Consider the following 24261-nt stretch of genomic DNA (forward strand, 5'->3'; position numbering starts at 1 on the left):
GTTTGGCATCTTGGTATTGGGCACCTTGTGCATGTAGCCAATAAAGTCAGATCATCTGAGCCTGAATGCTCGTTCAGAATGACAGATAGGAATTATTTAAGCTTTTTCAGAAAGGGATTAGTAGTGGCAGGCCGTGCATTTCCGTTATGACGTGCTTCCTTTAATTATCTTCACGTTTCTAAAACTTTAATTCGTTTTAACATATTAAAATGGGACTTTCATCAGATATCGTTTTTCATGCAGCATGCTCAGTAATGTGTTAGTGTACTTTCAGACATTCATTACCTTTCACAGAGATCACATATATAAAGGCGAGAGAGACCCCCGATCACAGTACTCCCCCTAACAATGCCTTCATCTCCTTCTCTCTCCAGAATTACAGCACCATCTTTGTTCAGGAGAAAATCCTGGTGTCTGTTCAGTTCTTGTGTTTTTCAAATGTCTGACACAGATTAGCCTCCCACCTTGTCGCTGTCTGACTGTTGTGGGGAGAGGAGACTGAGGAAATTCTTTCTCCTGTCTGCAGCAGACTGATGACATCCCAGACTAGGCAAAGCCACTGGGTGAAGCTCACAAAGTTTTTTTATTGCTAAGGGGTGGAACTTTTCTGAAAATATTGCTGTATATTGTTTCATGTCAGGAATATATATATCTGTGCAAACTCCACTCCAATAAAAAATTCTTTTGCATAAACCGGTTTAGGAAAATGAGGTAACGGCTATTTCGGGGTCATTTAAATGTAAGTGTCGTCTATAAAATGTGCCGGAGTTCAGGTGGGCATTTTACAAACTTTGCCTGTTGGAAATTTCCCCGGTTTCTCTTCCTCTAGTAAAATCGTTTTTTTTTCATAGGCGCCTCCCAGGTTGGGTTCTGTGTGGTCGGAGTGAGTTATTTCATAACAAGTGAGGTCTGTGTGCTGTACAGAGGTGTGATAGCGGCGCACAGATCTGGGATTCGCTGGGAGCCTGCGGCTTTGCAGTTTGTTTTGGCGTTTTTCTACGCGGTTGGCTTATAAAAAGGCTTCTTGTGTCTCTTACAGCTGGGACGACAGCAGCTCGGTGAGCAGCGGCATCAGCGATACCATCGACAACCTCAGCACCGATGACATCAACACCAGCTCCTCCATCAGCTCCTATGCCAACACGCCAGCATCGTCGAGGAAGAACCTGGACGTGCAGGTACGGTACCCGACCACCTACCATCTGTTTAATGATAAGGATCTCACAAACACCTGATGGAATCCAAAACATATGGAATAACAATAGGACACCAGTACTCAGATAGTACGATCTGACACAGGTTCAGGGATTACTTATGAAATAAAGGCAAACAACATGTGGGAGAAACTCTGGGACTTCTCAGGCACTTCAGTTGATATAATACACAAATCTCACATCTATAAGCCCTTGTACACACGGTCGGAGATTCCGATGGAATGTGTCCGATCGGACCATTTTGTCGGATATTCCGACTGTGTGTGGTCTCCATCGGACTGTTTCCGTCGGAGTATCTGACGACCAAGTTTTCCAACTTGTTGGTAAAATTTTCCCACAAAATGCTCCGATCGGACATACTCCGATCATGTGTAGAGAATTCCGATCGGACAAAGTGCCACGCATGCTCAGATCAAATTCCTACACCAAAGCTATTGGCTACTAGCGTGAACGTAGTCCCGTCGTTACGAAATAACGTCATCACGTCGGATTTCCGACAACTTCGTCCAACCGTGTGTATGCAACAGTTTCGGACAAAATCCGTGGGACAAAATCGGACGGATTTGGTTGTCGGAATCTCCGACCGTGTCTACAAGGGCTTAGAGAGAAGGTTTTGTAGTTGTCTGAACATAATGAGTTACGAAGTCATTGTAATTAAAGCTCTTTCCACGTGTAATACAGAAACCTTAATGTCCCAACAGGCCGCACACATGTTCCAGATCCCCGATCATCAGTCAGATCACATATATGAAGGGGAGGGAGAGACCTGATCATCAGTCAGATCACATATATAAAGGAGAGAGCCCCGATCATCAGTCAGATCACATATGTAAAGGAGAGAGAGCCCTGATCATCAGTCAGACCACATATATAAAGGAGAGATAGAAACTCCTAATCATCAGTCAAATCCCATATATAAAGGAGAGAGAGACCTGATCATCAGTCAGATGCCATATATAAAGGGGAGAGAGACCCCCGATCATCAGTCAGATCACATATATAAAGAAAAGGGCCCTGGTCATCAGTCAGATCTTATATATAACGGAGAGAGATAGACTCCTAATCATCAGTCAGATCACATATATAAAGGAGAGAGAGACCTGATCATCAGTCAGACCACATATATAAAGGAGAGCTAGAAACTCCTAATCATCAGTCAAATCCCATATATAAAGGAGAGAGAGCCCCGATCATCAGTCAGATCACATATATAAAGGAGAGAGATAGACTCCTAATCATCAGTCAGATCACATACATAACATATATTTTATATATATATATATATATATATAAATGTTGTATTAGGGAATATGTAAAGGCTTGTCATGTCTGAACCTTGTGCCTTTATCTTCCCTGCAGACGGATGCAGAGAAGCATCTGCACATTGACCGCAATCCGCTGTGGTCTGGCGATGATCGGAAGAAGTCGGATGGTGGTTCAGATAGCGGAGTGAAGATGGAGTCTGGTTGTAAATGGAGGAAAAACCCCTCAGACCTTTCGGATGAGTCTGATAAAAGCACATCGGGGAGAAAGAACACGGTCATCTCACAGACTGGGTCCTGGCGGAGGGGGATGACAGCCCAGGTGGGGATAACAGCACCTCGGACCAAACCATCAGGGACACTAAAGACACCCGGGACAGGTGAGAGAGAGTTCATGGATGGGTCCTTTAAAAATTGTCTGGAGGAAGGACCATGCTTCCTGCCTATAGCAATCAATAATCTTTTCTACCTTTCTTTAAATTCATAGGCACTGGAAAAACCGACGATGCAAAGGTCTCTGAGAAAGGTCGGCTTTCTCCAAAGTCTGCGCAGGTAAAGCGCTCCCCATCGGACGCCGGCCGCAGCAGTGGAGATGAGACCAAGAAACCTCCGAGCAATACCTCAAGGTCTATCACAAACACCAACACGTTTGGCTTTAAGAAACCAGGAAGCACGGTCGTTGGCATGCCTATCATAACTGCCAGCGGCGTCACCATCACCAGCGGTTCTGCTACTTTAGGGAAAATGCCAAAATCCACCCGGCTTATCGGCAGTTCAGCAAACCGCAAGGCCAGCGTAGATGGCTCCCAGCACCAAGACGATGGCTACTTACAGCTTAGTGCCAGGACCAACCTTCAATATCGCAGCTTACCCCGGCCCAGTAAATCCCGCAGTGGTGCTGGGAACCGATCGAGCACCAGCAGCATCGACTCCAACATCAGCAGCAAGTCCGCTGGGCTGCCTGTCCCCAAAATGAGGGAGGCCGGAAAAGTGACCCTTGGAAACTCTGTGCCGGGATTTATAAACCAGACCGACCGCGAGAAGGGGATCTCCTCGGACAATGAAAGTGTAGCGTCCTGCAATTCTGTGAAATTAAACCCAGCATCACAAGGAGCACCTGGTGGTACCCGCCAGACAGGAAATAAGTACCCCGATGTATCTTCACCCACTTTACGCAGGTATGATGCCGCATGCCCAATTCATAGTAGGCTTATTGTAACTGTAGGAAAGAAAATGTAGATTGGATGAGATTTTAAAGGTGCTATTTAGGCCCCTTTCACACTACTGTGACTATGCCGTGATTTCGCCACGATTTCAGGAGATGCCTGTGTAAACTTGAGGTCTATGGACCTCAACTCGCATCAAAGTTGGACCAAAGTCGTACAGGGACTACATTGAAGTAGAGGGGGACTTGAAGTCGCTACAGATATGAATGGTTATCGTTGGGAATCATGGGGTACGACTTGTCATGCGACTCTGATGTCCAAAGTCGCAGGAAAATTCGCACAAGTGTGAAAGGGGCCTAAGGGCGATGTAAAAACAATAATGTTTTATTTGAACAAAGGTTTAAAAATGTAAACGGAGTACATATATAAAACAAAAATTCCGACCATAGCTTGCTATATTATGTTTGATTCCAGACGCACCAATATTTTCTACATGTTTCACCAAAATGGCATCTTCAGGAAGTTTTTAAGTGCTGATAACATAGCAAAGCTCCCAAAGATGGAGTCGAGGGCCAGAGAAGGCCCGGGAGGCTTCACCTTGTGGAGATAGTGGCATTTTTCATCCAAATGGATCCAATTTGGACTTTCATATCAGTGGATGATTCTGACTGCATCCAATTTAGGGCGTTTTATCCTCCCAGGGATTTTTGTCATTAATTTAAATTTAACTCAATTTTTTCCTGTCTTGTTTGTGCCTCTTCTATGATTGGCCCAGAGCGTGGGGGATTTGGGGTTGTGTCCTTGGGCTGTTGGGTGACTCATTGGGCCTCCCCCTGGCTCTCTGGGATAGTCTGCCCTCCATCTCTGGCCTTTGACTCCATCTGGGTGCAACCTTTGGGAGCTTTGTTATGTTATCCTCACTTAAAGCGGAGTTCCGCCGTAAAAAAAAATGGAAAAAAATATGGGATAAAATTTGATATAGGAATGAGGGACACCTACTAACAAACGTATGTAAGCATAGGACACACCCCCGGCCACACCTCCTTAGAGGAGAATTAACAAAAAAAAAGGTTAATTAAATCCAACAGTTTTTTTTTACCACTGCTATTCCTTTATATTGGCTTTTAAAATGTACAAATGCAGCAATTTTAGAAATTGGATGAAAGGTTTAGCTCTGGGAAACACTTTTTGAAACTATATGGATCAGACCAAAATGAGAAACAAATGAGGAGGAAAGAAAGACAGAGGGACATTGCTCCAAATCAGGGACAGTCCCTCGAAATCAGCGACAGTTGGGAGCTATGAGTGAGGGGCTCCCCCAAAAGGAAACCCCCCCCCCCCTCCACCCGGTTCAAGGGAGGAAGGAACCTGATGGCCCAAGTCCAAGTGAGAATAGAAGCAGACAAAAGTGCAAAGTGACAAACAGTGAGAAAAAAGAAATTGTATAAATAGCATCGCTGCAGGTGCACAGGCTAGACTTTGTGTCCTGGTAGCAAAAATTGCCCCGGACTTAGCCCATAGAAGCGCAGTGTAGAGAAACTTGGCCATGTGCCTTTTCACACAGTGGGGTTCCCAAACCCAAGTGTTGCTATGAGCAACCCTGGGGCAACCAACTCCCGGGGGGGCACAGACAGAGCAGATTCTATGCCTTCTCAGCCCATGGCCAGGCCCGTAGAACCATTCAAATCAAGTGACACTGGGCAACTCCAGTTTTCCCTGGGGAATTTCTCCCGTGGATGCCCAGGTTCCTGTTTCAGCCAGTGCTACCCTTCAGAGCCCCCATCATACCAGCAGGGACACTATACAGCCATCCATTCCTGCCAAAAGGCCAGAATAGCAATACAGCACCCCTACTGAGAACAGATACCAAACTTGATCTTAGCCAAAACATTATTCAGCTCAGCATCACATGTGGACATTACCTAGGATGCATTGCTTGCATCAGAATGGATATGGGGAATACTGAAGCATGCTACTGTGATATTTTCATGAAGCTCCCACTAGGTGACAGGGTCTCTTTAACTTCCTAATTCTAATTTCCCATTTCCAGGCTTTTTGGAGGGAAGCCCAATAAACCAGGCCCGGTCACAACTTCGGAGAACATGAAAAACTCTGTGATCATTTCCAACCCCCACGCCACCATGAGCGTCTCCTCTCACCCGGACTCTCCGTCCGGCAGCGGCATTCTGAGCAGCGGAGGCAGCAGCCCTCTGTACGGGAAAGGCATGGATCTAAACCCGTCTCCCCTCGCCTCCAGCCCCGGATCTGCCTATTCCGCACCCTCCAACAGCTTAACCTGGGGCACCAACGCCAGCAGCTCCTCTGCCGTCAGCAAGGACGGTCTGGGATTCCAGTCCATCAGCAGCCTTCACACCAGCTGCGAATCAATCGACATCTCCCTCAGCAGCAATAATTCTCCCGGCGCTCTGACCGCATCTCCCCGGGACGACTCCATGTCTGGATTTGCGAGGACGAATAGCGTGAAGACCGCAATGTCAGAGAGGTGAGCGGTCTGCATTTTTTATTTTTTTTTCACACGTGGGTCAGACTCGGGGGTGCGCAGTGCTGCAAAGTTAACATTTGTTGCTCTGGAGAAATAGCTGTTTGTTTCACCATGTCCTGTGCGGACTGATTCTGAAGGGAGGGTCATGTCCATTATAATCACCTGGTGCACTCTGTGTTCTAATGTGCAGAGCTCCAGTGTCTGCAGTATAAGGACTGGAAGATTTTCCCCCGCCCTTAATGACCAGGCCATTTTTTTGGGAAACGGCACTGCGTCGCTTTAACTGACAATTGCGCGGTCATGTGACGCTGTACTGAAACAAAATTGATTTTCTTTTTTTCCCCCACCAATAGAGCTTTCTTTTGGTGGCATTTGATCACCTCTGCAGTTTTAATTTTTTGCGCTATAAACAAAAAAAATACAAAATAAAAGCGACAATTTTGGAAAAAAAAATATTTACTTTTTGCTATAATAAATATCCCCAAAAAATAAATAAAAAAACAAATTACTTCAGTTTAGGCCGATACGTATTCTTCTACATATTTTTGGTAAAAAAAAATCGCATTAAGCATATATTGGTTTGCGCAAAAGTTATAGCGTCTACAAAATAGGGGATAGATGTATTACATTTTATTATTATTATTTTTTTTTTTTACCAGTAATGGTGGTGATCAGCGATTTTTAGTGGGACCGTGACATTGCGGCGGACAGATCGGACACTTTTGACACCTTTTTTTGGGACCACTGACATTTATACAGCTATCAGAGCTATAAAAATGCACTGATTGCTGTATAAATGGCACTGTCAGGGAAGGGGGTTAACACTAGGGGGCGATCAAGGGGTTAAATGTGTTCCCTGGGAGGTGTTTCTAACTGTGGGGGGGGGACTGACTGGGAGCACAGTGAGATCGCTGTTCCTAATCACTAGGAACAGACAATCACTCTGTACTTCCCGGTCAGAACGGGATCAGAACAGGGATTTGTTTGTTTACATTGACATATCCCCATTCTGGCTCTCTGTGAAGCGGCCGCGAGTGTCTGCCGGTCATCTCGCCCCCCCGGCCACGCACATCAGCTCATCCGCCGTGCAGCGAGCACCTGCGTGCGCCTGCTATAGCTGTAGAACGGACCGACGTGCAGCTACGCCTATTCATGGGAAAGAGCCGCCCTGCCGCAGTATCATGATGGCGGCTGGTTGCAAAAGTGGTTAAAGCCGCCACATGCTGTGTCAAAGAGCCTGGTGGCTGCAAAGAAGGACCCTTGGCATTTGTAGGAAAGCAGTGGTCTCTCTGTAGAAGCCTGCCACGCCCCCCTACTAAATTAAACCCCCGTAGCTCTTGCACTCGAAAAAGCTCTAACTCCACAGGGGGAGTGGCAGATCTCTGCTGAGAGACCACCACTTACCCCTACAGAGCACAAAGGCCCTTCAATGAAGCATGCTGGTAGAGGACAGGCTTTTCTATTCAGCCTGTAGCTTACTTTTGAATGACAATGAAACCTGTAAGACATTGAATTCATTTTGTATCGATGCACCTGAATGTATTTAGCTGCTTTAAACAGAAGGATTCGATTAAACAAAGCCCCGCAGCCAATAACGTGAAAGTATTTGGACCAGCCCCCAGTCTTACTAAATGTTTCTGGGAAAGTCCTTTACAATGCACACCTGACCTCCATCAGTGGGATATAAATATAGTGAGGAAACCATGTACAGTGGAACCTTGGTTTACGAGTAACGTGGTTAACGAGCGTTTTGAAAGACGAGCAACTTTTTTTTTATTCTGACTTAGTTTGCAAGTGTTTTCTCGCAAAACGAGCAGAATTCAAGCTAATGTGGTGTGCAGCGCCGCATTTGGCCAGGGGTGCGGGTGCGCCGGTGACACTCGGAACGGTTTGGAGCCGTTCGGAAATACTCAGAATCACTCGGAAATGCTCCATTCCCGAGTGTTTCCGAGCCCTTCTGAGCCTTTCAGATTTCAGCTGAGCAGTCCCCGAGTATTTCCGAGGCTCTCCGGTGACCCCCTCCCAACCTCTGGCCACATGCGGTACTGCATGCAATATGAGTCAATGCGGAACGAATTATCTGAGTTTCCATTGATTCCTATGGGGAATTCGCTTTGATATGCGAGTGCTTTGGATTACAAGCATTCTCCTGGGAACAGATTGTGCTCCTATTCCAAGGTTCCACTGTACTGCCTATTGATACATCTGTGGATAGGTATGGTATATCTTGTCTAATGTCACCATGCCATGCATACCGGTGACATTGCCGTATCGGCTCCTTCTGCCGGTGATCCAGCCCGATGCACACGGAGATAACCGCAATGGTTTGTACTGAAGCGGTGAGTCATTCGCAGCTGATGGTGAATCAGCAAAATGGGATGCAGCACAAAATTCCTATCTTCCTTCTAACATTTACACAACAAATATTTCACATGCTCACTTCTATTGCGTGTAATCCAAGTGTATCTAAAACATGAAATACCAACAAAGGATTACCGCTCCAGGCAGGCTGACGGCTTACCCAACGACCCCGGGTGCCGGCTTAGTGGGGGCCCATCCTCCCCCCACTATACTGGAATCAAAGAAAGCCGCACCCGTGTAGCGTTTTTTTCTTTCTTTAGCTTCGAAAAGAAACATCATTGATACTTATTTGTAACAAAGTAAAAGCCCTGCAGTCACAGGAAGTGAGGGGAAATATCCCTGAAGGGGCACAGACAGAAAAAAAGATTTGAACTATCCCTTATTCTATCCAAAATTAAGAAAGAAGAGTCTTGGGAAATTTGAAAAGTATGACTATGTAAAGATCAACTAATGCTAAAACTGACTTTTTGGGATTTTCTTCATATTACTTCAATATATATATACACAGTGCCTTGTGAAACCTTTTGCCACATTTCAGGCTTCAAACATAAAGATATAAAAATTTTATTTTTTGTGAAGAATCACTAACAAGTGGGACACAATTGTGAAGTGGAACGAAATCTATTGGATTTTTGAAACTTTTTTAACTAATAAAAAAATGAAAAGTGCGGCGTGCAAAATTATTCGGCCCCCTTGCGTTAATACTTTGTAGAGCCACCTTTTGCTGCGATTACAGCTGCAAGTCGCTTGGGGTATGTCTCTATCAGTTTTGCACATTGAGAGACTGAAATTCTTGCCCATTCTTCCTTGCAAAACAGCTGGAGCTCAGTGAGGTTGGATGGAGAGCGTTTGTGAACAGCAGTTTTCAGCTCTTTCCACAGATTCTCAATTGGATTCAGGTCAGGACTTTGACTTGGCCATTCTAACACCTGGATACGTTTATTTGTGAACCATTCCTTTGTAGATTTTGCTGTATGTTTGGGATCATTGTCTTGTTGGAAGATAAATCTCCGTCCCAGTTTCAGGTCTTTTGCAGACTCCAACAGGTTTTCATCCAGAATGGTCCTGTATTTGGCTGCATCCATCTTCCCCTCAATTTTAACCATCTTCCCTGTCCCTGCTGAAGAAAAGCAGGCCCAAACCATGATGCTGCCACCACCATGTTTGACAGTGGGGATGGTGTGTTGAGGGTGATGAGCTGTGTTGCTTTTATGCCAAACATATCGTTTTGCATTGTGGGCAAAAAGTTGGATTTTGGTTTCATCTGACCAGAGCACCTTCTTCCACATGTTTGGTGTGTCTCCCAGGTGGCTTGTGGCAAACTTTAGACGAGACTTTTTATGGATATCTTTGAGAAATGGCTTTCTTCTTGCCACTCTTCCATAAAGGCCAGATTTGTGCAGTGTACGACTGATTGTTGTCCTATGGACAGACTCTCCCACCTCAGCTGTAGTTCTCTGCAGTTCATCCAGAGTGATCATGGGCCTCTTGGCTGCATCTCTGATCAGTCTTCTCCTTGTCTGAGCTGAAAGTTTAGAGGGACGGCCAGGTCTTGGTAGATTTGCAGTGGTCTGATACTCCTTCCATTTCAAAATGATCGCTTGCACAGTGCTCCTTGGGATGTTTAAAGCTTGGGAAATCTTTTTGTATCCAAATCCGGCTGTAAACTTCTCCACAACAGTATTACGGACCTGCCTGGTGTGTTCCTTGGTCTTCATGATGCTCTCTGCGCTTTCAACAGAACCCTGAGACTATCACAGAGCAGGTGCATTTATACAGAGACTTGATTACACACAGGTGGATTCTATTTATCACCATCAGTCATTTAGGACAACATTGGATCATTCAGAGACCCTCGCTGAACTTCTGGAGTGAGTTTGCTGCACTGAAAGTAAAGGGGCCGAATAATTTTGCACGCACCACTTTTCAGTTTTTTATTTGCTAAAAAAGTTTAAATTATCCAATAGATTTCGTTCCACTTCACAATTGTGTCCCACTTGTTGGTGATTCTTCACAAAAAATTTTTTATATCTTTATGTTTGAAGCCTGAAATGTGGCAAAAGGTTGAAAAGTTCAAGGGGGCCGAATACTTTCGCAAGGCACTGTGTATATATATATATATATATATATATATATCAATATAATACTACTTGGGGTCTCGAGTGATGAAACACAGCGGGGGGGGGAAAGGGAGTCTGGCACCCCCAACTCCAATAATCAGGGGTCCTGCTGGGACGAGGTTTGGTATGGCCAATGGGGTGATTCAATACAACAAAGGTTGGGTTGATATTTTTTTTTTGTTTCTTTTTTAATTTGTGGCTGGATTTTTAATTGAATGTTGTTTTGTTTTGTGCTTGGTGTGGATCTGTTGGTGTAGCCCTCTGTCCTCCCCCGGTGCTAGTCCCAAGTTCAGCAGAAACACTCTTCCCCGGAAGCAGGACAGGTAACGTGCGTCTGTCATGGCTGTACACAACGCCCGGTCCTATGTCTGCACGGCGGGCTGCGCTTTGTTGTCTTCTCTGTGGGAACAAGCCACTGCCCATCCACCTGTTGCTTGCGGTTCCCATTCACGTTGTTTTGTATTCCAGTGCAATGATCCGATCGAGAGCTTCTTGCTGGCAGACGGCTTTCTATCTCTCTCTCTCTCTCTCTTTCCCTCTCTCTCTCTCTCTCTCTTTCCCTCTCTCTCTCTCTCTCTTTCTGGCATGCGGCTGTGGCCTGACAGCTTGTCATCACGTCTGTTGTCCGTCATCATTCTCACCTGCTTGGATAAGCAGTTCTGACTCTGTGTATTTATAGACCGCTTTTTAGAATTTTGTTGACATTGAGCAGCAAGGTGTAAAGAGAACTAGTCATGAATGAGCTTATGGAACAATCTGAATATTCGGTCCTGGAATATTATAATACTGCAGGCGGGATTCTGAAAATGGAGTTTGAGTATGACGGGTCTGAGCTTAGCAGAACAAACAGACATTTACATAGTCTTCCATCTCCTGAAGCTGCATAATCAACCTACCTCTCACACTGCCTTCCAGCTCCTGAAGCTGCATAATCAACCTACCTCTCACACTGCCTTCCAGCTCCTGAAGCTGCATAATCAACCTACCTCTCACACTGTCTTCCAGCTCCGGAGACTGCTTAACAAACTGATTTCACACATGGTCTTCCATCTCTTGAGACTGCATAATCAACTTACCTCTCACACTGCCTTCCAGCTCCTGAGACTGCATAAGCGGGCTGCCACTCCTGCATTACCAACCTGCCTCTCAAAATGTCTTCCAGCTAATGAGACTGCATAATAAACTGACCTCACACTGTCTTCCAGCTTCTCTGAGACTGTATAAGTAACTTAACTCTTACCAAACAATGCACCCATAGCCCCATCCCCCCCAGTTGGTCAGCGGGCCCCCACTGCTGCATAACCAACTTGTCTCTCTCACTGTCTTCCAGCTCCTGAGATTGCAAAACAAACTGACCTCATACTGCCTTCCAGATATATAGACTGCATAATAAACCTACCTCTCACACTGTCTTCCAGCTCCTGAGACTGCATAATCAACCTACCTCTCACACATGATCTTCCAGCTCCTGAGACTTCATAAATAACATAACTCTTACCAAACAATGCACCCACAGCCCCACCCAGTTGTTTGTTTGCCACTGCTACATAACCAATTTACCTCTCACACTGTCTTCCAGCTCCTGAGATTGCATAATAAAACTGACCTCACAGTGCCTTCCAGCTCCTGAGACTGCATAATAAACTGACCTCACAGTGCCTTCCAGCTCCTGAGACTGCATAATAAACTGACCTCACAGTGCCTTCCAGCTTCTGAGACTGCATAATAAACTGACCTCACAGTGCCTTCCAGCTTCTGAGACTGCATAATAAACTGACCTCACAGTGCCTTCCAGCTTCTGAGACTGCATAATAAACTGACCTCACACTGCCTTCTAGCTCCTGAGATTGCATAATAAACTCACCTTGGACTGCCTTCCAGCTCCTGAGACTGCATAATAAACTGACCTCACAGTGCCTTCCAGCTATTGAGACTGCATAATAAACTGACCCCACAGTGCCTTCCAGCTTCTGAGACTGCATAATAAACTGACCTCACAGTGCCTTCCAGCTATTGAGACTGCATAATAAACTGACCCCACAGTGCCTTCCAGCTTCTGAGACTGCATAATAAACTGACCTCACAGTGCCTTCCAGCTCCTGAGGCTGCATAATAAACTGACCCCACAGTGCCTTCCAGCTCCTGAGACTGCATAATAAACTGAACTCATACATTTCTCTGTGTCCTGGATCTCCATAACAGACTGATCTCACACTGTCTTCAAACTCATGAGACTGCATAACGACTTGACCTCATATATTGTCTCCTAGCTCCTGAGACTATATAACAAACTGACCCTTATGCACCATCTCCAAGCTCCTACGACTGCACAGCCCTGTGAACTCTTTTGTTTCTTTTACCTTCCGTGCTCACTTATGCCACCTCAAGAGCTGGAAGACGGTGTGACTGTTGACCTGGCAGGTGACCACACATGGCAATTTTAGCTTCTTTTTTTTTTATTCCAAACCAGCTTTTGATTTCAAAACCCAATACTGCCTCTATTTCTATGCAAGAACACAAAAGACTTTATGACCAGTCCAACACGTTTTGTCCCTTCGTCAGGACTTGAGGGATTGTAAACGATGTATACCTACTGGACTGAGTAAAGAATATGATGTGTAAGGTATTTCGACTAGTTAAATATTAAAGCACCTTCTTCCTCTGCAGCTGGTTTAGGCATGGCGTTGCAATCTTATATTCATGTAATTATAAAACAAACTAAGAATATTGTGCAAATTCTTTGGCATGCGCAGGCTTCCAGCCCACAATCCAGAAACCCAGTTTGAACACCGCTGCAATATTATTGGCTTCCAAAAGGACAGCTGTAGGGTTTCAGTGCTGCTTTATCATTTCTTTCAAGTCTCTGCGAGTGAAGGCAGGTTGAAATTATTTATAAAAATTGCCATGTATATACCCAGCATTCCGCTTCTTGAGGTGACCTCCGACCCCTGACACACAAACTAAAGTATCACACTATGCACATGAACATAACTTCTCAAGGATCTTGCTATTCAAATAATGAAAAACCAACAATTACAGACAATATAACACAACATTGACTGCATGCTTGCTTAAACAATCACATTTACTTATTACTAGATAGACCTAACCATGAGAGGGCACACATCTGTGACATCATTGGGGAGGTTGTGCCTGAAGACGCTGCTGACCTTCTATGCCCATACCCCTCGATGATATACACTATATTACCAAAAGTATTGGGACACCTGCCTTTATACGCACATGAACTTTAATGGCATCCCAGCCTTGGCCCATAGGGTTCAATGAGGCAGTGGCATGTTGTGCCATCCCGGACCGCCAAAAAGGGGGTAGCACTGGCCCTCCTGTATAGGGCCCGGGCCCCATCAGTTCAACGGGGGGGGGGGGGGGGCAGGCAGCTTTATGATGCACACAATTCCAAGCTCTGTGCCCCTCCCCCCTGTAGTGCAGCAGGCTTGTCCTCCACCTGTCAGCCATTGCAAGAGGAGCCAGAGGAGGATCGCTTCTAGTAATCATACCCGCCTCTATGCTCTGACTCAACCAACTTCCCACAGAATGAACAGGGAGCCTCTGTGCAGAGCACTTCCTGTTCATTCATTCACTCTGCAGTGCAGCTGAGGTTGCAGACAAAGGGATTGAGAGATCTGTGTCCTCAATCACTTCCTCTGTCTCAAAAGAAAGACACCAGGGGTCTGTTTAGACCTCTGATATTTCACCATAGCTCCCCACCCCCAAGGGGCTGTTAAAAAACAATAGAAATGGTACAAAATAACAATAAAACCTAATTAAGGGCTCACTCACAGGGGTACTCTGACTGTGTAAATGAGTGGTTTGTTCATGCGGTTGGAGCCATGGCCCACACACCCAACTAGGTTGAGGGAGGAGGGGGGGGCATGTCAGGTAAGCTGTACGAGGCCATAGCCTCAGTAATATGTTTTATGTGCAAGAACTACATCTTATTTATCCCTTCTATCAATGCCCCCAAATTTGGTGCTAAAAATAGAAAAATTGGAATTGGAATCCTTATAACAAACTTTTTTTTTTAATTCCTGGTCTTACAAGCTCCTGGAAGAAACTTTTCCAGGTTTATCATCACGTCAGCCTGTTTAATATATTCTCCTTCACCCTGCTGGCACAAGCCCTGGGTTGGTTGGAAGCCAAGGCAATATTTGTCATAGCTTTCAGTTAGGGGAAATCTAGGTCACATGAGGTGTGCACACTTTCTAAACGATCGCTATAATTACAGCCGAACGTTGCTGGAAACAGTGTCAGTTTATTTATATATATATATATATATATATATATATACTGCTCAGCTCCTGTCCAACCACACCTTAAATGATCACTGTTGTAGTCAGTTGCATTCGTTTTCTAGTTCCCTTATGCTTGTACTGGCTCTTGAAATGTGCAGTGTACTGATATGGGTCATCAGAACCGATCTGCTGCTATCTTTGCAGTGACCACATAGGCCAGCTATTCTCAACAAGGGTTCTGTGGAACTCTGGGGTTCCTCCAGAGTTTCTTAGGGGTTCCTTAAACTGTGGGTGATTAACCTTCTGTTTGATGGCGGTACGTGGTTCCTGTATGACACCCGTGATATTTTCAGCTGTCTGTAAAGGTGGCATTCTGACCACCACTGCAAGGTACATTCTTCCCACTGATCACCAATGTAAGGAACATTCTTCCCACTGATCACCAATGTAAGGGACATTCTTCCCACTGATCACCAATGTAAGGAACATTCTTCCCACTGATCACCAATGTAAGGAACATTCTCTTCCCACTGATCACCAATGTAAGGAACATTCTTCCCACTGATCACCAATGTAAGGAACATTCTTCTCACTGATCACCAATGTAAGGAACATTCTTCCCACTGATCACCAATGTAAGGAACATTCTTCTCACTGATCACCAATGTAAGGAACATTCTTCCCACTGATCACCAATGTAAGGGACATTCTTCCCACTGATCACCAATGTAAGGAACATTCTTCTCACTGATCACTAATGTAAGGAACATTCTTCTCACTGATCACCAATGTAAGGAACATTCTTCTCACTGATCACCAATGTAAGGGACATTCTTCCCACTGATCACCAATGTAAGGAACATTCTTCCCACTGATCACCAATGTAAGGGACATTCTTCTCACTGATCACCAATGTAAGGAACATTCTGCTCACTGATCACCAATGTAAGCGACATTCTTCTCACTAATCACCAATGTAAGGAACATTCTTCTCACTGATCACCAATGTAAGGAACATTCTTCTCACTGATCACCAATGTAAGGAACATTCTTCCCACTGATCACCAATGTAAGGAACATTCTTCCCACTGATCACCAATGTAAGGAACATTCTGCTCACTGATCACCAATGTAAGGAACATTCTTCTCGCTGATCACCAATGTAAGGAACATTCTTCCCACCGATCACCAATGTAAGGAACATTCTTCTCACTGATCACCAATGTAAAGAACATTCTTCCCACTGATCACCAATGTAAGGAGCATTCTTCTCACTGATCACCAATGTAAGGAACATTCTTCTCGCTGATCACCAATGTAAGGAACATTCTTCTCGCTGATCACCAATGTAAGGAACATTCTTCTCACTGATCACCAATGTAAGGAACATTCTTCTCACTGATCACCAATGTAAAGAACATTCTTCCCACTGATCACCAATGTAAGGAGCATTCTTCTCACTGATCACCAATGTAAGGAACATTCTTCTCACTGATCACCAATGTAAGGAACATTCTTCCCACTGATCACCAATGTAAGGGACATTCTTCCCACTGATCACCAATGTAAGGATCATTCTTCTCACTGATCACCAATGTAAGGAACATTCTTCTCACTGATCACCAATGTAAGGAACATTCTTCCCACTGATCACCAATGTAAGGAACATTCTTCTCACTGATCACCAATGTAAAGAACATTCTTCCCACTGATCACCAATGTAAGGAACATTCTTCCCACTGATCACCAATGTAAGGAACATTCTTCTCACTGATCACCAATGTAAGGGACATTCTTCTCACTGATCACCAATGTAAGGGACATTCTTCCCACTGATCACCAATGTAAGGAACATTCTTCTCACTGATCACCAATGTAAGGAACATTCTTCCCACTGATCACCAATGTAAGGAACATTCTTCTCACTGATCACCAATGTAAAGAACATTCTTCCCACTGATCACCAATGTAAGGAACATTCTTCCCACTGATCACCAATGTAAGGAACATTCTTCTCACTGATCACCAATGTAAGGGACATTCTTCTCACTGATCACCAATGTAAGGGACATTCTTCCCACTGATCACCAATGTAAGGAACATTCTTCCCACTGGCTGCCAATGTAAGGGGCTGTTATGTGGATGGCCCTGAAAGCCTGCTGCCCAGAATCAACATCATGTGTTGCCATAATATGGGTTGGGACACAATGTGTATTGGCCCTAGGGCACACGTGTCAAACTGGCGGTCCTCCAGCTGTTTTGCATAACTACAAATCTCATGAGGCATTGCAAGGCTGACTATTACAAGCATGACTCCCTCAAGCAGATGCATGATGGGACTTGTAGTTCCACAACAGCTGGAGGGCTGCCAGTTTGACACCCCTGCCCTAGAACCTCATTAGTTGTTATGGTGCTGGTGGCTGGCAATGGCAGCACATTCAGGGCAAACTGCATCCTGTGTTCACGGCACCCAAGACTAACCCAGGCGGCACCTTGGTTGAGGAAAGGCCGCTCTAGATACTAATACAGATATAAGGGATTACCATTGCTGATAATTACTACTTATGAAATTGATGATGTGGCTGCCTTGCCTTTTAGAATATGACATTTATAGACAAACACGTTTACACTTTAAAATATTCCATTAACATCCGCACTGATCTGAGTGTCGTTTTCCTCACAACCGTGGACTTGTGAGTGTTCACCTTGCACGTTTCACACGCTCCTGTGTTTTGCACGTTTGTGTTTGACCCCCACCCCCTGCTGTAACGTTTGGCTGGTCCGTAAAACGTCTCCACTTCCTGTCTCCACTCTATACAAATGATCTCTCCTCTCTTAACTTTGCTGCAGTGACCCCCAACTCGATAGAAACACATTGCCTAAGAAGGGATTCAGGTATTGGCACCGCTGTGACTTCTGCATATAGCTGTGGTGTTTTTTTTTTGAAACCTCGTTGTTTTCGTGTTTTCAGTTTTGCATTCTTGTTTGTACAGCGAATATTCAAAGTGGGGTTCTTTTTATTTTTTTTTATTTTTTTTGCATGTGACAGACTATTGGGTTGTTGTATATGTCATTGTTAACCAGCAAGAATTGTAATAAATGTGCTACTAACAATAATTCCAAATGTTCATTAATATTGTTTAAAAGAGCAGTGAAAACGCATCCCATTGGTGGACTGGGAGTAAGCCATTGCCTACCCTGATTTTCATGTTACTAAAGTATTAATAAGATCATTGTATATTACAACCTTACAATCAAAAAGAGTGAAACGTGAAATCGAATTCCCAGCTGAGGAATAGATATCTATTTTAATGAAGAACAATACTTCTGTTGAACAAAAAAAATAATTTTTTTTTTTTTTTTGCATGTTGAAGTGTGTATTGCTGTGTAATTGTTTTGCAATTATTGCTCAATATCTAAACGTCATAATTTCTAAATAAACTGCTGCATTTCACTGATGTGGTGAAACGAGAAAGCGCAGAGAAAGGCATGTCGGGGCAAATTCGGTGCTGTGTTCCAGCTGTGGAGGCAGCCTTTAAAACGCTATACATCAGGGATATGCAATTAGCAGCCCTCCAGCTGTTGCAAAACTACAAGTCCCATCATGCCTCTGGTGTCATACTTATGGCTGTCAGAATCTCGCTATGCTTCATGGGCCTTGTAGTTCTGCAACAGCTGGAGGTCCTATGCTAATTGCATATCCCTGCTATAGAGCATCCATCCCCATCCAGGTTCTGTATAACCCTAGGGTTCCTCTAGAGCAGGGGTAAGCAACCTAGGGACCTTCAGCTGTTGCGGAACTACATTTCCCATGAGGCATTTCAAGGTTGGCAGTTACAATTACTCCAAGAGGCATGATGGGACTTGTAGTTCTACAACAGCTGGAGGGCCCCAGATTGCCTACCCCTGCTCTAGAGCAGCCTTTTAATACAGAGATACACTTGAAATGATGTTCTGGCCTCAGAGAATCCCTGTTAATAATTCTTGCATCACTGTACATGTGTGCATGGTGCTTGACCATAGTGTGATGGTCAAGAAGAATTCTTCTTTCATTTGTGCTCAGTGGGAATAATCCCCCTCAGACAGATAGCTAAAAAATAAGATCATTGGTTTCAGTGGCAACTTATCTGAGAGGAAGAAATTGCTCCTTGCTCAAGGAACCCCTAGCAACCTATGGAGGAACCCAAGGGTTCAACAGAACCCTAGTTGAGAAACGCTCTAGCGATTGTTAGGGGTTCCTTGAGCCTAACTGGCAGTGGTGTCTCTAGGGGGTGGCTTTGGGGCTATAGCCCCGAGTCTCTGCATGGGTACCCAAGGGGGAGGCTCTCTGGGGACCCTGATGTAAGTGGGGGGCTCTGGGGACCCTGATGCAAGGCAGAGGCTCTCTGGGGACCCTGATTTAAGGGGGAGGCTCTCCGGGGACCCTGATTTAAGGGGGGGCTCTCTGGGAACCCTGATGTAATTGGGGGGCTCTCTGGGGACTCTGATGCAAGGTGGAGGCTCTCTGGGGACTCTGATGTAAGAAGGAGGCTCTCTGGGGACCCTGATGTAAGGGGGTCTCTCTGGGGACCCTGATGTAAGTGGGGGGGCTCTCTGGGGATATATACACACACAAGTATATTACATGTATATGCCCACCCAAGCGTATGACTTTCTTTACTACGCTGCTGTGGGCCCTAGCCCCAGATCTTTTATAGCCCTAGCAACACCCCTGCTAACTGGCCTCCCATATGATGGTGCCTACATATTTCCAAGGCCAATGCCACGTGGCAGAGTAAGCAACGTGACTCCAATGACCTTTTAAACTTCTTGTAAGAGTACCACTCTGATCACCAGTGTAAGGAGCATTCTTCCCACTAACCACCAATGTAAGGACCGTTCTTCCTACTGACTCCCAATGTAAGGAACATTCTTCCCACTGATCACCAATGTAAGGAACATTCTTCCCACTGATATGTAAGGAACATTCTTCTCACTGATCACCAATGTAAGGAACATTCTTCCCACTGATCACCAATGTAAGGAACATTCTTCTCACTGATCACCAATGTAAGGGACATTCTTCTCACTGGTCACCAATGTAAGGGACATTCTTCCCACTGATCACCAATGTAAGGAACATTCTTCCCACTGATCACCAATGTAAGGAACATTCTTCCCACTGATCACCAATGTAAGGAACATTCTTCCCACTAAACACCAATGTAAGGAACATTCTTCCCACTGATCACCAATGTAAAGAACATTCTTCCCACTGATCACCAATGTAAAGAACATTCTTCCCACTAAACACCAATGTAAGGAACATTCTTCCCACTGATCACCAATGTAAGGGACATTCTTCCCACTGATCACCAATGTAAGGAACATTCTTCCCACTGATCACCAATGTAAGGGACATTCTTCCCACTGATCACCAATGTAAGGAACATTCTTCCCACTGATCACCAATGTAAGGGACATTCTTCCCACTGATCACCAATGTAAGGAACATTCTTCCCACTGATCACCAATGTAAGGGACATTCTTCCCACTGATCACCAATGTAAGGGACATTCTTCCCACTGATCACCAATGTAAGGAACATTCTTCTCACTGATCACCAATGTAAGGAACATTCTTCCCACTGATCACCAATGTAAAGAACATTCTTCCCACTAAACACCAATGTAAGGGACATTCTTCCCACTGATCACCAATGTAAGGAACATTCTTCCCACTGATCACCAATGTAAGGAACATTCTTCTCACTGATCACCAATGTAAGGAGCATTCTTCTCACTGATCACCAATGTAAGGAACATTCTTCCCACTGATCACCAATGTAAGGAACATTCTTCCCACTGATCACCAATGTAAGGAACATTCTTCCCACTGATCACCAATGTAAGGAACATTCTTCCCACTGATCACCAATGTAAGGAACATTCTTCCCACTGATCACCAATGTAAGGAACATTCTTCCCACTGATCACCAATGTAAGGAACATTCTTCCCACTGATCACCAATGTAAGGAACATTCTTCCCACTGATCACCAATGTAAGGAGCATTCTTCTCACTGATCACCAATGTAATAAGCATTCTTCTCACTGATCACCAATGTAAGGAGCATTCTTCTCACTGATCACCAATGTAATAAGCATTCTTCTCACTGATCACCAATGTAAGGAGCATTCTTCTCACTGATCACCAATGTAAGGAGCATTCTTCTCACTGATCACCAATGTAAGGAACATTCTTCCCACTGATCACCAATGTAAGGAACATTCTTCCCACTGATCACCAATGTAAGGAGCATTCTTCTCACTGATCACCAATGTAAGGAGCATTCTTCTCACTGATCACCAATGTAAGGAACATTCTTCTCACCGATCACCAATGTAAGAAGCATTCTTCCCACTGATCACCAATGTAAGGAACATTCTTCTCACTGATCACCAATGTAAGGAGCATTCTTCCCACTGACTCCCAATGACTGTGACAGTGTCATTTCTAAGCTGGCTTTTTCAATGAGCTGCACAATGAGGACGGTCCCTGCTGCCTCTGGGATCTGTGTGTTTCCCAGCAGGCAGCGGGGCACTTGCGGAAAGGGGCGTAATGTACGCCCCTTTCCGCAGAGAGCTAGCCCGGAAGTGGGTGCAGTTACCTGGATTATCCAGGTAACTGCACCCCCCTCCCCCCTGAAAGGTGCCAATCGTGGCGCCGGAGGGGGGGGGGAATCCGATGAGCGGAAGGTCCATTTTAGGGTGGACCTCCGCTTTAAGAAAAAAGGTTGCCACCCTAAACAAGGGCAGACTCTGAATTTATAGATTCAGGTGTGTTTGTATGTCTGAAGTAGAGCCAGTCCAATAAGTTTGGGGCATATTGACCAGTATGGTGGTTGAACCTCGTCATCTATAAATGTTTAGTCTTGGGAGAGATTAATTGAAGCACACATTTCAGTGTTACATCTTAACCTTTTAATTACTGTTGGTTGGAGTTATCCACATTGATGGTTTGTGCATGGATGTTGATGTTGTTATCATTGTCTACAAATATTATGAACCAATTTGTCCTGGCTTCACCCAGGTATGCACCGTCCTCTCAACTCCGAGGTCAGGATGACACCAAGGAATGGCTGCGTTCTCATTCAGCAGGCGGGCTACAAGACACGGCCAGTAGCTCTCCATTTTCACCTGGCTCCAGCATCACATCTCCTTCCGGAACTAGATTTAATTTCTCTCAGCTCGGTAAGTGACTTTGAAAACTCAAGTCTGCGATAACCAAGATAAAGATGACTGCTGCCCATCTGGTATATTGACCCATAGGTTTATTGGCTCCAAAAGAAAGCCCTGAGATAAAGTAACCACTCCAGTTTCAGCATTGTTTCCTAAATTACACAGTCTTGTTAGTTACTAGTGTATGAAGACAACATATGAGTGCTTACAAGAAGAAACGATCACTCAGAGGGTTAGTTGTGCCTCAACAAGCAAATACTACTGTATTATATGTCTTTAGACTAGTATAGGTAGTCAAGAAACAAGTTTGGAATCTGATAACTTTGAAGGGTCAAGTGAGGGTTTTCAAACCTCAGTATGGACATATTTGAATGTAAAACACAGAGTGTGGTGGTCCAATGCCAGTACTTGTTGCATGGGGGCTCAACCTTTAGTTGCAGTCAAATATGGCATTGTGAGGCTGACCGTTACAAGCATGACTCCCAAAGGCATGATGGAACTTGTAGTTCTACGACAGCTGGAAGGCCACAGGATGAGAACCCATGAACTAGGATCCAAATGGCTTATGCATTTCGAGGGCTATACCCTCTTCCCCAGAGCCAATCCTTTTGACTCTGAGGAACAGGGTATAGCCCCCAAAATGTCTAAACCATTTGAATCCCATATATGAATGTCTCTGGTTTAGTATAATCATAACGGGGATGGTGGAGTGACCATTTAGACATCTAGTTTATCAAGTTTCTAATGGTAGATGTGACATATCTTCTCTCCATATAATAGAGCAGTGGTCTCCAAACTGCGGCCGGGGGGTGTTGCCTTCTGCTATCCTTTATCCGGTGTCCCATCATATAAGGTCCCCCATCAGATAGTGTCCGCTGTGTAATGCTCATGCGCAGTACACAGCAACACAGATTCCGAAAATAGCCGAGGATGAACGGCACCTGCGCCGTGAGTCCAGGTTCTAGCCCCACCATCCAAGTGGACATAGAGTAGGAATAAAAAAGAGCCGAGTGCAGCGAGGTCGAGCGCGAAGCACGGCTAGCGGCCCTCTAATTTTCACAACCCTATGTCCGCTTGGATGGTGGGGCTACCACCTCCATTCACGGCGCAGGCGCCGTTCAGCTTTGGAGATTTTCCAAAGTTTGTTCTGTCCCGTACTGTGCATGCGCAGTACGGGGCAGACGCTATATGATGGCAGGACACTATCTGCCAGAACACCGGCCCTTGGGGTACTACTCCAACTGATATCAATGATGGGACACCATTCCTCTCACTGACCCTATCAATGGGGCACCATTCCTCCCATTAAAACCAAAGATGGGGCATTGCTTGCTCCCAATGACCACAGTCCAGCTTGCCCAAAGCCTGAGGGTCAATAAACTGGCCCTTTGCTTAGAACATTTGTAGATCCCTGTACCAGAGTGAAAGAATGACCAGTGTTCATGTGGCTGCTTTGACATGGCTCTGTGGGGCTTAGGCCTAAAACACAAAGAATACTATCCCGAATAAAAGACACTCGTTTTTAAATGTTTCATTATGGTTGCCTTATGCTCAAAAGATTTGTGATGGTTTCTATAGGTAATTTTAGGCTAACATAATTTAGATATAATATATAATTGTAACACTATCAAATAAACATGACGGTATGATGTTACAACAAGGTGATTGTGGTCTGGCCTCTGTCTAGGACATCAATTGCATTTATATCGTACAAAATCATAACAATCACTTATTGTTGGACCTGTTCCCCCCCAAAGTATATTTTAATATTTATTTATGGACTTTCTACCTCCAGCAAGCCCAACAGCTTCGTCACAGATGAGTTTGTCAAACGCAGCAATGCTCCGAACTCACAGCCTGTCCAACGCCGACGGCTCATGTGACCACTACAGCGAGACGCGCTTCCGAAACAGCTCCATGTCATTGGATGAAAAGACCCGAACCATGAGCCGCTCGGGATCTTTCCGAGATGGGTTTGAAGAAGGTAAGTGTGCGGCGGACATGAGATACTTCCTGTCTATAAAATAAGAAAGTGCTGTAATTGGCTTGGCTCTTGGTTTTTAGCTTTTTCTTCTCTTTCTAGCAGGGAGCTACTTACATTGTATCTAAGGGGTTGATTTACTAAAGGCATATAATAATACCCTGCAAGTGCAATTGCTCCAG

At 44.8% G+C, this 24261-nt stretch overlaps 1 protein-coding gene across 1 annotated transcript in view; it reads left to right on the forward strand.

The window, feature by feature from the left end:
• The window catches only part of NAV2 (neuron navigator 2), a gene marked incomplete in the record, with an annotated part of 348087 nt that overhangs the window by 264172 nt on the left and 59654 nt on the right, over positions 1-24261 (forward strand). Inside the window, 8 exon segments of the mRNA XM_077453608.1 lie at positions 1040-1178; positions 2574-2856; positions 2964-3654; positions 5693-6145; positions 10884-10949; positions 17730-17774; positions 21950-22110; positions 23894-24082. Coding sequence (XP_077309734.1) covers positions 1040-1178; positions 2574-2856; positions 2964-3654; positions 5693-6145; positions 10884-10949; positions 17730-17774; positions 21950-22110; positions 23894-24082 — 2027 coding nt within the window.

This window comes from Lithobates pipiens, unplaced genomic scaffold (genome assembly GCF_037356315.1).
Source record: "Lithobates pipiens isolate NorthernLeopardFrog02 unplaced genomic scaffold, aLitPip1_a1.2 Scaffold_24, whole genome shotgun sequence".
NCBI classification, from domain to species: Eukaryota; Metazoa; Chordata; class Amphibia; order Anura; family Ranidae; genus Lithobates; species Lithobates pipiens.